We start from the raw sequence: 17647 nt of genomic DNA, 5'->3' as shown, positions 1-17647 counted from the left end.
CGGATAAATTCCAATGTCACGGTCACCAGCCAAGCCTTCCACGACGACGGTAAGTAATTTTGGCCGAAGCAGCTCCTCCAATGGAGTCAATATGAGACGTTGTGGTGTGGGCCCACCTCCAGTGCCAGTAGCATGCACGCGTTGGTCTTGTATTTTCTTTTTCAATTTGGACCTAATATCATCAAATCTTTTCCGACAATGATACTTGTCCCTGACACTATTCCCACAGGCATTGACACCAATGACTATTGTGTCCCACATTTCTTTTTTGCTTGCTGCACTTGTCCGCCCTTGAAAAACATATAAAAGATATGAGGTAAATGAATAATAATATAAGCACCAGTTTCCTACACTGCTAGCTGTTCCAAGTGATAGCAAACATGCTGTTTTATGTGTAATATGTGCAGCACATGAGCATTCACTACTAAACCTATACATGTAAGCAAGGTTGCATTCATATTGTATGCAGTTCTGGCAAATTGACCGCCTGTGTTTATTTGTCCTTGTAAGGCATGATAAAAAGCTGTGTTTCCACACTAATGAACATAGAAAGATATTGTGTACCCATATTTGCATATGAACAAAACTCAGATGACCTAGGATCACATGTATTTGAATAATAAATGTAAAGTTACACTTACCTACTAAATGTCCATATATACTGTCATAGTGCTCCAGAATGCCAGTGACAAGAGCCCTATTTTCCTGGTCATTGAAGCGAGGATTACGTGGCTTCTCCACACGTTTTTTCCGAGCAGGTTTAGGGTCAGAGCTTGGCTGGTGCTGACTGGACTCTCCTTCTTCCAATGGAAGAGCCTCCAAAAGCTGGCCACCAGCAAGCACGCCACCACCATCCACCCCATCAGCAACTGCGCCACCAGCAGCACTCCCAGCACCAGCACTCCCACTCCTAGCACCAGCACTCACACTCCTAGCACCAGCACTCCCACTCCTAGCACCAGCACTCCCACTCCTAGCAACAGCACTCCCATTCCCAGCAACAGCACTCCCACTCCCAGCAACAGCACTCCCACTCCCAGCAACAGCACTCCCACTCCCAGCAACAGCACTCCCACTCCCAGCAACACCACTCGGTGCACCAGCAACATCACTCCCCTGAACAGTACGTTCACTCCGACGCGTACTCCCACGAGTAGCACTCCCACTCCCACCAGCATCACTCTTCCCACGCTTTGCGGGCATACTTCCAGCACTCACAAAAAACAGACAATAAATGTACAGGCAATCACACGACCCACTTCCACATATAAAACAAGACAAAGATGTAAACAAAACAACAAAGGACAAAGCTCACCCAATACACAACAAGTCTCTCAGTCAATATGCAAATGTTCAATCGTCCAGCTCTGTGCGTCTCTCTCTCTCTCTCACTCCCAACAACACAGAGAATGATTAGCAGTACACGTTGCCTTTAAATATGGCGCGCAATCAAAAACATGCTTGTTTCGCCTGATTCAGCAAGATTTGTGATTGTGCAACCTAACAGCACCCCGCCACGCACGCCGATACACCTGTGTGTGATCGGCTCATCATCGTGAGAGTGGGCGGATTTGTTTTCGGGTTGATTTTGAATGTATTCGGCACTTACTGCATACGGAGAGGGAAAAACGCCAATAACATGACTAATCGATAAGCTTGCCGATTTCACATAATCGTCGCTTACTGCATGAGGCCCCTAGTCTCTGAACCGGGGGTCCGAGTTAACCTTAAACCGTACCGAATCCCAGAGGCCAAAAGAGAGGCTATAAGTTTAGAGGTTAAAAAAATGCTAAAACTAGGCGTAATTGAGGAATCCCAAAGTGGGTGGAACAGCCCTATAGTCTTAGTCCCAAAGCCAGATGGTACAACAAGGTTTTGTAATGACTACCGGAAACTAAACGCGGTGTCAAAATTTGATACTTACCCTATGCCCAGGGTAGATGAACTTGTAGAGAGACTGGGCAAAGCCCGATATCTCACAACCCTAGACCTAACAAAAGGGTACTGGCAGGTTCCCCTCACAGAAAGGGCAAAAGAAAAGACAGCCTTCTCAACCCCAGACGGCCTCTTTCAGTATAGGGTGCTGCCTTTTGGCTTACATGGAGCTCCCGCCACATTCCAAAGAATGATGGATAAAATTTTAAAACCACATGCTCGGTATGCTGCTGCCTACCTGGATGATGTGGTAATCCATAGTGAAGATTGGCAATCCCACCTTCCAAAGGTCCAAGCTGTGCTCGACGCAGTTCGGTCTGCTGGACTAACTGCTAACCCCGCTAAATGCACCATTGGTCTGGAGGAGGCCAAGTATCTGGGGTATTCTATTGGCAGAGGTTTACTCAAACCCCAAACACTCAAAGTGGAGGCGATACAAGGTTGGCCAAGGCCAGTTACAAAAAAACAAGTAAGGACCTTTTTGGGGTTAATTGGGTACTATAGAAGGTTTATTCCCAATTTTGCGACTAAGGCAACCCCACTAACCGACCTCACAAAAGCAAGAGGACCACTTATGGTAAAGTGGTCCCCCGAAACCGAACAGGCCTTTAGAAGCCTGAAAGAAGCTCTCTGTGCCCAACCAGTGTTGGTCACACCTGACTTCTCCAAAGAGTTCGTAGTCCAAACCGACGCATCTGAGGTAGGGCTGGGGGCGGTACTCTCCCAGGAGTCTCAAGGTGAGGAACACCCCATCCTTTATTTAAGTAGGAAACTAAATCCCCAGGAGAAAAATTACTCCATAGTAGAGAAAGAGTGTCTCGCAATAAAGTGGGCTGTAGAGACGCTCAAATACTACCTGTTGGGGAGAAAATTCCGGTTGGTCACAGATCATGCACCCCTTACCTGGATGTGTCAAAACAGGGAAAAGAATGCTAGAGTGACCAGGTGGTTCCTAAGCCTACAACCCTTTAAATTTTCGGTGGAACACAGGTCAGGGCACAAACATGGCAATGCTGACGGGTTGTCAAGGATGCACTCCCTAATATCCATGGTCGCTCATCCCTCAGGGTCTGAGCTGGGGAGGATATGTGACAGAAACCAGGGGATGGTAATAAATTCCATATATAGGGCTCCCAGGATACTGAACAGTTTCTATCCTGTCTGGCCTGGGAGTGCAGCCTTATAATACATGCACTCCATCCCACAGTTTTGGGCAAGCGCTGGAACTGAGGGATTTCTGTCACCTGTCATGCTAATTAGAAATCAGGTATGTAAGACTGATTTCCTGTTTGCTCTTGTCTCTTCTCCAGAGCCTGGAAGGCTGCTGAACACAGTGGGGAGAAGCCCCTTCCCCACACAGGTTCAATTGTTCTATTCATTTGGCTAACTCTGCAAAAGTACCTTGTTTTGTTGTTGGAAAGTGGAAAAGCCACTTCCACCCTGAGTTAGGGAAATCTAAGTTAAGTTATCGCTCAGGTGAGCAGTTTTTGTTTTGATGTGTTTTGTTGTATGCACTGTGGCAGTCTCAGTGCCTGGGACTGAATAAACCAGGCACAGCCTGTTTAAAGGAACAGTACGTGACGCCTCCTCATTTAACCTACCCCAAAAGACCGTGTTCTAACCGTCCCGGACAAGCAGCGGAGCCCCGGAGTAAGCTGTTTGTCACAATACACATACATATATACATATATATATGTAACGGGTTTTCTGAACCGGCCTGACCCACCCAATCTCATATTGGCCCCTGTGGTCTAACCAGTCCCCGTTACAGTGAGATGTCTGGTGGTGCACCTGTTGGCAACAGGACTCCTGAGTCTCCCGCATGATGGTGTGTGGGGATTTGCCAACCCAGACAGGCAGCTGAGGTAGTGTGCTTGAGTCCTACCTAGATCCAGTGCAGCGCCTCCACCTCATCAGGATCCCAGCGTGAGCTTGTGGATGAGTCTGGTGAGGAACTCCTCTGTGGTGCTTCTCTCTGTGCAATAACTCCACACTTGCACACGAGAGTGTTGTTAATCAGGAACATCTTTATTTGTACGGTGGGCCAGCTGCCCTCCACAATGGATGTGATTAGCCCTCCATTGTTCACCGTACTTCCCTTCGAAAGGTATGTCCTCCTAATGTAGGGATCCCCTATCCGCGTAGGGATACTTCACCTGAGCCAGGTCCCTGGTCACAGTCTCATCAGTTCTTTTAACTTATTATTCAGAACTCTTAATCCTCAGAACCTAGACTAACTCCTAGACTAGACCGAACTAACTTTTGATCAGTGCTGTGCCTTATGTATCCTCTGGGGGCTGACACAAATCTGACATCACCAACCAGGGAGTCAGAGTCTGTGACCACTCCCATCCATACATAGGGCACCTCACCAGGGTGTGAGGGCAAACCTCCATGATTACTGCTGGCATGCCCATAACTTACCAGGCCTTACTGTCAGCAGGAGAGATGACTGCAACCATTTTACAGCATGGTTACATATATATATATATACAGTGTTCAACAAATCCATTAAAATACAGGCCCGTGGCGACTGGATTTGACCCCGGGGTGACCTCCTCATGGCCAACACCTAGCAGGGTGGGATTGGGGGCGGGACTAGGTGGCGAGTAGATTTTTTGGTTCGGCGAGTAGATTTTTGGGTGATTTGTCAACCACTGAATATATATATACATAAATACACAAACACACACACATTTTCTCTTCTTTTTCCTAAAACATTTTGTATTAAAATGGCCTTACTAGAAATTAACATTGAAATATAAATACCAACTATTTTAAAGGGTTTTAAACAGTCAAACATATTCACATGAACTAAACATTTAAGAACTCAGGGTGACTATTTACTAATTCTGACCCGTGTTCCATGGAGATTATTATCCTGTATGTTACTCACCTGCACTGGAGTCTGGGTGGAGTGTCCCCGGTTGAATGTCCTGTTCCCCTCTCTCATCCTCTCCCTGCTCATTAATTGATACAATATCTAGATTTTCATAGTGGAGGCCTGTTAGTTCCAATAGAGGATTACACAGATGTGTATACATTTACACCATACATTGTAGCAGTTTAATGATATTGTAAAAATGTATATTCATTCTTAAGAATCTTTTATGGACTTGTCCCATCTCAAAATTAATTGGCCCTATCTTCATAGGATTCACATATACAGTTGTGTGAAAAAGAAAGTTCACCCTCTTTGAATTCTATGGTTTTACATATCAGGACATAATAACAACCATCTGTTCCTTAGAAGGTCTAAAAATTAGGTAAATACAACCTCAAATGAACAACAACACATGACATATTAAACCGTGTCATGATTTATTTAACAAAAATAAAGCCAAAATGGAGAAGCTATGCGTGAAAAACTAAGTACACCCTTACTGCTTCCCATAGGAATTAAGATGCTAAGTAGCAGACAGGTGCTGCTAATCAAATGTCCTTGATTAATTGATCATCAACAAGTGTGACCACCTCTACAAAAGCCGAAGTTTTAGCAGTTTGCTGGTCTGGAGCATTCAGGTGTGTGTTAACACAATGCCAAGGAGGAAAGACATCAGCAATGATCTTAGAGAAGAAATTGTTGCTGCCCATCAATCTGGGAAGGGTTATAAGGCCATTTCCAAACAATTTAAAGTCCATCATTCTACAGTGAGAAAGATTATTCAATAGTGGAAAACATTCAAGACAGTTGCCAATCTTCCCAGGAGTGGACGTCCCAGCAAATTCACCCAAAGGTCAGGCCGTGCAATGTTCAGAGAAATTGCAAACAAAAAAGAAACAAGAGTTACGTCTCAGACTCTACAGGCCTCAATTAGCATGTTAAATGTTAAAGTTCATGACAGTACAATTAGAAAAGACTGAACAAGTATGGTTTGTTTGGAAGGGTTACCAGGAGAAAGCTTCTTCTCTCTAAAAAGAACATGGCAGCACGGCTTAGGTTTGCAAAGTTGCATCTGAACAAACCACAAGACTTCTGGAACAATGTCCTATGGACAGACGAGACCAAAGTGGAGATGTTTGGCCATAATGCACAGTGCCACGTTTGGCGAAACCAAACACAGCATATCAACACCTCATACCAACTATCAAGCACGGTGGTGGAGGGGTGATTTGGGCTTGTTTTTGCAGCCACAGGACCTGGGAACCTTGCAGTCATTGGGTCGACCATGAACTCCTCTGTATACCAAAGTATTCAAAAATCAAATGTGAGGCCATCTGTCCGACAGCTAAAGCTTGGCCGAAATTGGGTCATGCAACAGGACAATGATCCCAAGCATACCAGCAAATCTACAACAGAATGGCTGAAAAAGAAAAGAATCAAGGTGTTGCAATGGCCCAGCCAAAGTCCAGACCTCAACCTGATTGAAATGCTGTGGCTGGACCTTAAGAGAGCTGTGCATAAACAAATTCCCACAAACCTCAATGAACTGAAGCAACGTTGTAAAGAAAAGTGGGCCAAAATTCCTCTACAACGATGTGAGACTGATAAAGTCATATAGAAAACGATTACTTGAAGTTATTGTTGAATCATAAGGTGTACTTAGTTTTTCACACATGGCTTCTCCATTTTGGCTTTATTTTTGTTAAATAAATCATGACACGGTGTAATATGTCATGTGTTGTTGTTCATCTGAGGTTGTATTTACCTAATGTTAAGACCTGTTATGGAACAGATGATTGTTATTATGTCCTGATATGCAAAACCATAGAATTTAAAATGGGCGTACTTTCTTTTTCACACCACTGTAAATTAAGATAGAAAAACATTGAAATTGAGCGTTTTTAACCCACAAGGTTTAAATCGCCATTTTAATACACTTGGGACGGTGTTCTGCTATCACAGCAGAGAGAGACTGCAAACTTGTGTCTCTGCTGATTATATATTTTACGTAATTGGCATCAACCTTGAGGGGAATATTTTGGTTCAAGTTCATAACAAACAAACATATAACTATTATATATATATATATATATATATATATATATATATATATACTAAATAAACATATAAATAAATAACTATTCAACTAAATATTACATTACAGATGCAGCCACGAGTATTAGAACTCTTGCCTTGGAGATTCTGGGTCAGTCTCACAGTAAATGCCTCAACATTTCTGTGAGATTCTTAATGGCCCATAGGATTAACACAGCAGGGATCCCTGCATTCCCATTAAGTTTGAATGGGAATGCAGGGACCCCCGGTGTGTTAATCCTATGGCCCATTAAGAATCTCACAGAAATGTTGAGGCATTTACTGTGAGACTGACCCAGAATTTCCCAGGTACAAGTGTTCTAATACTCGTGGCTACATCTGTATTAACAAGTGCATTAATATTGAAAAAAAGTATATATGATATAAATATACTATGCTGGTGAATGTATGTTAAACATCTATAAAAACTTTAAGACAACACAGCTAAATAAAACAACAATTGATAGCTTTTAAGCAATAAATCAGCTGGTGTAGCAACTCAATATCCATCCTCAGTTGGGGGGTAAGCAAATAAGTCCAAAAAAGTTCATGAGAGCTCATAGCTTCCAGATAGATTTAGTAGTAGTAGTGCAACCCTGTGGCTTCCCTGATGAAGCCGAGTACCCCAGCAAAATGGATATAGCCAAGTAAAAAGAGAACATTTCCCAGCCCCCATTGACGTTCCTGCACAATCCCCAAGAATGACTGAGTGTGCATGTGAAACCACACACTGACGGAGCATCTCAGAGACTAGGTTTGAGGATGGAATCCGAACTACACTATAGGGAAGTTGTGTTTGCAGCCCGAGCAACACTAGAGGATTTGTGCAGGAAAGTGATCGAGGGGAGAGCTAAAGGAGAGACTCCACAAATGCTAAATGCTTAAAAGAACTTCCCAAACATGAGTGCAACCATTGGATGTTAGTTAATACACTGGTTAACTTCTGGAAACAAATTGCACTATTGTTTCTTGTTTTCGTCCCTTTTTTATTTTCATCTCTACCATTTTTGTTACACGTGAGTTTGTCTGTATGTCACTTCTATTGAATCTAGCAGGAAGCTATGAACTTTTTAAAACATAGTTCTACCTGAACTCCTGTTTAATGGGATTCCCAAAGCTTTGAGGGACTTGTAATTCTCCATCATTACGTCCTTGTAAATCCCCTTGTGTCCTTCTATATAGTCCCACTCCTCCATAGAGAAATAGACAGCAACATCCTCACATCTTATAGGTACCTGAGACAGAGAGAATCCCATTCAGCGTTCACATAGAACAATTTATTATGTAATTACACATAAAGAGACAGTAAAACAAGAACATGCAGAGAATCACAGAGAGAAGATAGAATAATACACACAGGTCCGGACAGAGCTTGGTCAATAAAGGGTCATTATTCTGTCCCGTTTGTGTTTCTCCCTGTTATGTGACTGCTGTCACTCCCCAGTGTTTATTGTTACTAATGTAACTACTTTCTCTCCCTGTCTGCCCGTTGCCTAGCAACTCATGCACGGGCTCTAATTTGGTATGTTCAGAGACCCATGGCTGATGGTTTCTTCTTGCCATATTTCCTGCTTGGACAGGCAAGCAAACTGCCTCTTTCAGCCAGCAGCCACCTTGAGAAGTCACCTCACCTATCTCCTCTGGTAAAGTTAATATAATTCACTTCTCCCTTATATTTGTTACCTGCCCAGCTCATCCCCCCTTTTTCTTACTGTTGTTCTACAATAGAGATTACAGAAGAAATTAATGACTCTGTGTGCATCAACAGGGAGTGAGTTAAGCTGCCTGCCTCTACTCACTTGCCACAGTGAGCTTGGGACAGAACAGTAATGAATCTGGTATAATGTAACATTCACCAGCAGTGCTCACCTCTCCAGTTAGCAGGTGGATGCTGCTGTGGGGGGAATTCTTCCTCACATTTATGTATTCCTACAGAATGAAAGAGAGCTATGTATGAGATGAGAGATGAGGAGAGGGGATATGAGACTGGGAGAGGGGATATGAGATGAGAGGAAATGAAGAGATTATTTTTTTTTGAAACCCATATAAAATTTCACGTGTTGCTGTTTTTAAAATGTTGAATTATGCAAGTATTTTTACGTATTTGTATTCACATTTATATTGTATACCGATTTAATAAAGTTTTTTTCCATGTGGATTTGGATTAAATCAGGAAGGGTGGGCCAGACAACTGACAAAGTGAGAATATGATGCAAGGAGGGGGAAGGTCTGACATAACAGCACTGGGATCTAAGCAGCCATTTTAAGTCAGCATCCATCTTAGGTGCCTGATATTGTCATCCATTTTGAGTATTTTCTGCATGAAAGTGGAATGAGAATGAGAAATAATCCTCAGATGTGGTTTCTTTATTCACACTTTTCAGAGATGGCGCCCGAATAGGGACTCAAATATACCGGAAGCTGAGCACCTGAAAAAAACCACTCCTCGGTCACTCAAACCTGAGCGCTCATAAGAATCAAGGTAAAAGGCACCTTTTGAGGAAAGCCTGAGTTTAAAAAGTTATTTTGAGTGATGTGTAGTGAGATGTGTTTTGGAGGGTGTCTCAATCTGTGTTGATGGGTTACCTCACAGTTTCAAATAAGTTTATTTGTCTGTTCCTGTACCCATTTTAAAGTGTAAGAGTTGTAATGGTTTTTCTCCTGTCTGAATTCTCTGATGTCTGATGAGCGATGACTTCAGGGTAAAACAATGTTAACCCCTTGCCTCCCTGGTTAGGTCAGGGGGTGGCCATATGGGGTGCAACCCCTTTAATACCGGGCCAACCCCCTCTCCCTCTACAGACAGGTCCTTATTTGCATATTTACACTATTCAGAACAATAACATGCCAAAAGAGTGGTACGTAATCAGCTTGCACTGATTATTGCATCAGGAGTATTGTACAGGTCAATTAAATTTGGTTACTGTAGCAGGAGAATAATGGGAAATCAAAGTTCTCAAAATTTGCCATTAGAGGTTGTGTGTCTGCAGACAAAAATAATAAAGAATGGATACAGAGAACAAAAAGAGACAATATAAATATGTTTTGTTGGCCAATGAAAATATACATGCAAGTTCAAGGTAAAAAAACACATGCAAGTCCCAGTGAAAAACACGCCACCCCTAGGTAAAAAGTTTGTTTGCAATAAATTACTAAGGAAAGAAGCGTGAACCTATGGGCAGCCGCACCGGTTTTCTTATTCGTAAGAATGCGAATGCAAGGGCTCATAGTGGAACCTTCTAACTTTCAGTAAACCCTGTGTGTCTGTGGCAGTATAAATCTTTGGATTTTATGAGGTTTTTGTGGCTAAAGTCAAGCATGGCGTGACCGGCTGACTGAAGCGGCCGAAATGAGGTGTGCACGTATCAGCTTTTCCTTCCATTTCCCCACAAGCAATAAGTGGTTATAAATCATTTCCTGATATAAACTCAAGTTTCGGTGCCGGCAAGTAAAATTGTTGTGCCCTTAATGGAGAGTTGCCAGATGGATTTGATACCCTAATGAATTTTTCCTGAATGATTACCTGTGTGAAAGATAAACCATGCTAAGTGTCACCTGTGTACACAAATCACCATCCAAGAACTTACAAAAAGATGAATATTATTTGCTCACAATGAAGTCTAAATTTTTAAAAGGTTTTAAAAGGTGTACATCAAGTATAGAAGGATTAAAGAATGCGGGAAAGAGAGGGCATATATTCAGTTCTGTCACTGGTGATAGTTTAAAGGGTTTATTTGTTTTGGCCATGCGGATAAGTTTTTTAAAACCAGGATATACAGTATTCTTTTTTCCTTCTGCTCAAATGTCTGCAAGAAAGAGAATCAGAATAACAGCAGCACAGATCGTACCCCCACCTTTTTCTCCAGCTCGAGGAATGTACAGAAGATAAGAAAGTTAACTCAAAAGCTCCGGAGCATCAAAGTAGTTCTAAATTCAGGTTATTTATGAGAATAAAGAAAGAGAAGGGAACTTTTATTAATTTAGTTGCAGGATGAAATTGTTTGGGAATAGGGGAGAAATGTTTTTTTGTTTGTTCGTTATTTTTGTGATGTTGTTTGGCTGTGTATGAGAGAAGTTTTTGTATTGTGTGTTCTGCATTGTGTGTAACCAGTAAAAACACATTTCAATTTTATTTCTATAGGATTAGGATATGTTTGGGAATATTTTGTCTTTAAATATGCGGGTAAAAGCTCACAAGCATTGTTTTAATAATATATTGTATTGTATGTCTTTAAGGATATAACGCCATTAGTGTGCATAGCGCTTCACAGGAGTGGTGCACGTCGTAATCATATAGGTATCAAATGGTAAAGGTAAGAGGTCATGGAATAAGTGATCCAGACATAAAAGTAACATTAAGGAAAAGAAGTCCCTGCACTGAGGAGCTTACAATCTAATTGGTAGTAACTAATAAGTCCAGGAGTGGGAGGAGGGGAAGGGAGGGGATGGGGAATGCTCCCGCATCAGCGAGAATGAAAACAGTAGTGACTATTGAGTCGTGCCAAATACTGGTGCAAAAGAGGATAAGGTATATGTAAACAGACAGAAAAAAGATTCCTCCCTGAATGCACTCAGAAAGGCCAGTAATTTGTAATATGAATATATATTTAAAAACCTTTTAATCGCAAGAGAAGGTTAAAACATATTTGTAAAGAGGGGCATGGTATATACAGTCCAGGACCAGCCCCTTGAAGGCAAACCAACAAAATCTTCCTCAATCGTAAGGAGATATTGATATTACACCACCTTAATGTGGACTGCTTCGCTCAGATAATCCCCTGTATGTAGCTCCAGAATGGGAGGCCCATATCACCTATGGAAATCCTAATATCAATAATTCAATGAACCTGACATGATGTAGGTCATTGAAGCTAAATCTGGAGGGGTGATTAACTCAAAGCCGAATGGTCAGATAGTATACATCTGTGTGATGTCCCTAGACCACTTATACGGTGTGTAAAATAAATACCAGAACAGGGTGAAAACAACAACGACGCAAGAAAGATAATAGTGACAAAAATAAAAATAAATACTAAACCACACAAAAAATAATGTGTGGATGTACACATAGAGATACGTAGCTGAATGATGTGAGAGCTCTGCAAAGGGCAAACACAAAGTGTGCTCTTGTGGACGCCCTGAGGCACGGTTCAAGGACCGTATCCAGTTATAGCCTCTGTATACTACCGTTTGTATGGTGCAGAGGTCACATATATAGTAATCTAGCTTGAAACCGGTGAACAACACTGATCAGACCCAATCAATATTAATACCTGATTGGTTTAGGGGCATAAAACACACTGACTCATTAATCATACTATGTCTCCATGTAGGGAATATGCACAGTGCATGAACAGCTAGTGCTGTTCACGGTAAGTGGGCACTACCCCAGATTCAGCCCCCCTGTTATATAGCAGTAAAGTAAGTATCCTGCATAGTAGTAAGACTGTCACACTGGTAGCTGTGTGGGGAAGGAGGCAAAACATATAATGCAGTCTACTCCTATTACCCTAGACATAAATGTCTTGCACACTGGTGAGATGTACTACTTAGCTCCTTGGCGCTTGTATCGTCCTTTGCGCCATCATATGTGGAGGAAAAGGGGAGTAGAATGCCAGGGGAGAAGTGTCCCGGTCTCGAGGCAGCAGCTACAATCGCGGGGGCGCCATCTTGGATGCGGTGACGTCACCACGTTCTGGTCACCTGATGCACGTTTCGCGCGTGATCGCGCTTTCTCAAAGGTACATGCACGCTGTCAATGTGCACTTTAAGTAGCTAATGGTTGCCATAGCGACCGCTGGGGGCGTGTTTCCCCCAGATCGCCTGCTGGCCTGAACTGTTGTATTGTCAGTTTTGCAGCAAATTGATTAGTCTTGATCATGACGTGGCCTGCACATGTTGTGGGGATAATAGCCCCTGGTGATTAAACATAGTGCAGTGCCTGCATCTTAGGTACATTACGTGATCATGCTGTGTTACGTGTGTTTCTCGTAAGTGCAGATGTAGACAGCAAAGACCTGAATTGGATGTGTCATACTGATTTGTCAGACCTCTTAAGGTTACAGTACCCAATTAATGTAGATACCAATTACATACCTAAATGACATGTGGTGTAGGGTCTAAGTCCCTTAGTTGTAACACACCGTGTAAAGTATTTGGAATGTGGGGTAAGGGAGATACAGTAGGACGTAGGTAGGTGACCCTGTCTCCATCTGTAGTTGTGGATGAACACTCTGCCCGCAGATAGCTAGACCTGGAGACATGGGTGCTTAGGGGAAGGTAGGTATTAAAAAAAGGAAGAAAAAGCATGTGGCCAAGGCACATGTAGGAGTAAAATTGCCCACAGAAAAGGGGCATATGCATATAGAGCCAGGCAGGCTAGCTTGTTGGGTGATATTCAACACGGAGGTACACTGTTGGATGTATGTGGATGTGAATGGCGTTGATAGATTCCAGAGGACACGTCAAATAAATGGGGAGAAAAGGAATTCCTCATTTAGTCCCCTGGGGGCCAACGTACCCAGGGTGTAGATCCACCGAGATTCGCGTTTTAGGATCTCGTTGTCCCAGTCACCTCCTCTACTATGATTGGATACGGCCTCAATCCCCACAAATTTAATAGCTGTAGATAATCCCTGGTTTTGGTTGTGGACGTGGTTCGCAACAGGGGTATCTCGATGGTTACGGATATCCCCTATGTGCTCAAGTATCCTGTGCCTTAGTTGTCGTTTCGTTTTACCAATGTACTTTTTCTTACAGACACAGACGATCTGTTAAACCACGCCCATGGTTCTACAATTAATAAACTGACGGATGTTAAAATTGTGTGTGTTATTCCAATTATAAAAAGTCTTAGTGGGAAGACAGGAGGAGCAGGCGGTACATTTGTGACATTTAAAGAAGCCAATGGATCTGTTAGCCAGCCACGTCCCTGTGGATGGTCTTTGATAATGGCTGTGTACCAACAGATCACGCAGGCTGGTGGCTCTCCTGCTTACCAATGTCGCCCTATCGTTTAGGACCTCTATCAGATCCACATCCTCACGTAGTACATGCCAGTGTGTGTTCATGATGTTAGTGATCTCTGGCCATTGGTTGTTGAACGTACCAATGAAACGTATCACTTGTTTTTCAATGGGTGAGGTCACTTTCTCATCCAACAGTGTGTTCCTGTCTGTGAGCCTAGCCCTCTGGTACGCTCTCTTAATGGCCCTATTGCTATATCCCCTTTCAATAAAGCTTTGTTTCATGGCTGTTGACTGGGTCTCGAAATCCTCGTTAGAGGAACAGTTCCTCCTCAGGCGTAAAAACTGGCCAGTAGGTATCCCCCTCAACAGATGTTTAGGGTGATGGCTATCCGCTCTGAGGAGGCTGTTCGTAGCCGTGGACTTCCTATGAAGGGACGTAGCTAGGGTCCCCTGTGTGGTTTTGGAGATCAGGAGATCAAGGAACGTTAGGTTCAATCCATCAACCTCCGAAGTCAGTCTCAGGTTCAGGTGGTTAGTGTTAAGCTCGCCAATGAACATATCAAGATGCGTTTTGGTGCCCTGCCATAGGACAAAGATATCGTCAATATACCTAATCCACAGTAGAATGTGGGAGGTATACTGACGAAAACGCTCCTGAAAAACCACCTCCTTCCCCACACAGCTACCAGTGTGACAGTCTTACTACTATGCAGGATACTTACTTTACTGCTATATAACAGGGGGGCTGAATCTGGGGTAGTGCCCACTTACCGTGAACAGCACTAGCTGTTCATGCACTGTGCATATTCCCTACATGGAGACATAGTATGATTAATGAGTCAGTGTGTTTTATGCCCCTAAACCAATCAGGTATTAATATTGATTGGGTCTGATCAGTGTTGTTCACCGGTTTCAAGCTAGATTACTATATATGTGACCTCTGCACCATACAAACGGTAGTATACAGAGGCTATAACTGGATACGGTCCTTGAACCGTGCCTCAGGGCGTCCACAAGAGCACACTTTGTGCTTGCCCTTTGCAGAGCTCTCACATCATTCAGCTACGTACTGCACCGACACACTTTATTCGAGCAAATACCCGGTATGTACCTGGCAGATACCTGGAATGCGCCGCTCCTCACCTCTGACAAGCCCCGTTGCATTTGCCTTCCCAGCCTGGGTTCATGCCTGGCTGACGGGCGGCTGATCTGTTAAATGATAATGATTAGGATTTAATAGGCTGCAATGCTTCGCGTGTCTACCAGATGGCATAAATTTATGAATTGTAATGCAGTATATATATATATACTGTGCAGTATTGCAGCCAGAGGGAATAAAATGCTTCAATCCCTGCCTGGAAAATAACTCAATGCACTCGGGCAGAAAACAGTCACAAACCTCAATACACCCGGGTATACCCGAATTCGTGGGACTAGCCGAGCTCGAATAAAGTGTGTCGCCAGTGTATCTCTATGTGTACATCCACACATTATTTTTTGTGTGGTTTAGTATTTATTTTTATTTTTGTCACTATTATCTTTCTTGCGTCGTTGTTGTTTTCACCCTGTTCTGGTATTTATTTTACACACCGTATAAGTGGTCTAGGGACATCACACAGATGTATACTATCTGACCATTCGGCTTTGAGTTAATCACCCCTCCAGATTTAGCTTCAATGACCTACATCATGTCAGGTTCATTGAATTATTGATATTAGGATTTCCATAGGTGATATGGGCCTCCCATTCTGGAGCTACATACAGGGGATTATCTGAGCGAAGCAGTCCACATTAAGGTGGTGTAATATCAATATCTCCTTACGATTGAGGAAGATTTTGTTGGTTTGCCTTCAAGGGGCTGGTCCTGGACTGTATATACCATGCCCCTCTTTACAAATATGTTTTAACCTTCTCTTGCGATTAAAAGGTTTTTAAATATATATTCATATTACAAATTACTGGCCTTTCTGAGTGCATTGAGGGAGGAATCTTTTTTCTGTCTGTTTACAATCTAATTGGTAGGTAGGGACAGCGTACAGAGACAGTAGGATTTGAGTTGAAGCCAGGAGAGGAATTTCAGGAGGGGAAACGAAGAATCAGAGTTTAAAGAGTAGAGTGATTCTGGCAGCAGCGTTTAGGATAGATTGTAGGGAAGACAGGTGAAAGGCAGGAAGGCTGGATAGCAGGGGATTACAGTAATCAAGATGGGAGAGAATGAGGGCCTGAATCAGAGTTTTTAACAGTTGAGCAACAGAGGAACAGGTGTATCTTTGTGATATTGTGGATGAAAAAGTGACAGGTTATAGAAATGTTTTGAATAAATGAGGAGAATATGAAAGAGGAGTTGAGAGTGACCCCTAAGCAGCGTGCTTGGGCTACTGGATGAAAGAAAGAAATTCAAGAGTAATGTGGAAGGAGATAATAGGGTCAGGTTTGGGAGGAAGTATGAGGAACTGTTTTTGCCATGTTAAGTTTAAGGCGAAGGAGGGCCATCCAGGAGGAGATAACAGAAAGACATTCAGAAACTGTGGTTTGTACAGAAGGTGTAAGGTCAGGGGTTGAAAAGTAAATGTGTGTGTCATCAGCATAGAGGTGATATTTAAACCCAAAATATGTTATTAGGTCATCTAGAGAGAGTGTGTACAGAGAAAAGAGAAGAGTGGGGTCCACAGAGGCAAATGCTTCAGAGAGGTTGAGGAATATGAGCAGAGTGTAATGTCTTTGGCAGCATATAGGTCATCAGTTATTTTAGTGAGAATTGTCTCCGTGGAGGGAGCAGTGAAGAAGTCAGATTGTAGAGGGTTAAGAAGAGAATGGGTGTTGAGAAAATGGGGCAAGCAAGAGAATACAAGACAAGTTCAGTAGTTAGAAAGACAGGTAGGGTCAAACTTGCTATTTTTGAATAATGGTATAACTGTTGCATGTTTGAAGGAGAATGGAAATGTATCAGAGTAGAGGGAGAAGAGGAGATCAACAGTGATGGTGACACTCTAATCTGATACAGTGGAAAAAGAGTCAAGGAAAGCAGGAAGCGGTGTAGGATAGGAGGAAAAAGAGGGAATGTTCTGATGTATGGATTTCACCTTTTTCTTAAAATAGTCAGCAAAGTCCTGAGATGAGATGAAGGAAGAATCAGTGTGGGTTAGACTTGTGAGTGTTGATTAATGGAGAGAAGTAGGTTTGTTTAGCTTGAGAAAGGGCATAATTGAAACAGGATTGCAAAAATTTGTAGTGAAGGAAGTCTGTGAAAGTATGAGAGTTCAAACAGAAGGCATTAAAAAAAACTGAGTGGAGGGAGATAGCATGAGTGTGTGGGAGCTATTTGTGTGTTAAGAAGTGATATAACCTCCTCTATATAAAAGTCCCGTTATTTAATTTTTGAGAGGCTATAAAAAATGTAGTTCTTAGGGCTCTGGATAAAGCTCCATGTATCTAAACTTTAAGCAAAAGTTCCAATCCAATAATTATTATTTTGTTTATGAAGAAGTCGTTATCTTATCTGTTCAGGGTCAATTGGCGAAACGCCTAGAAACAAGTTGGCTTTTTGCCCGGGCACAAGCTTTGAATTTTTTTTTTTTCCTTTAGTCAAATGCGGAGTGTCTTTAAAAATATAAAGCTGACCGTGTGCTCGGCACTGTGCAAAGAGATTATATAATTAACTGAATATGTGATGTATTTTATAACATTTAACCATTTTTTTTCCCCAAAGGTGTCCATAAGCAGAAGTTATTGTCAAAATTGTTGTGTAATCTAGAATGGTTTGCTA

General features: G+C 42.5%; 1 protein-coding gene across 1 annotated transcript in view; it reads right to left on the bottom strand.

The window, feature by feature from the left end:
* The window catches only part of LOC142471454 (uncharacterized), a 62081-nt gene that overhangs the window by 30821 nt on the left and 13613 nt on the right, over positions 1-17647 (bottom strand). The window contains 3 exon segments of the mRNA XM_075578255.1: positions 4832-4939; positions 8001-8148; positions 8783-8842. Of these exon segments, the coding sequence (XP_075434370.1) occupies positions 4832-4939; positions 8001-8148; positions 8783-8842 (316 nt within the window).

Source organism: Ascaphus truei, chromosome 20, assembly GCF_040206685.1.
Source record: "Ascaphus truei isolate aAscTru1 chromosome 20, aAscTru1.hap1, whole genome shotgun sequence".
NCBI lineage: Eukaryota > Metazoa > Chordata > Amphibia > Anura > Ascaphidae > Ascaphus > Ascaphus truei.
This window is presented reverse-complemented; position numbering and strand designations above follow the sequence as displayed.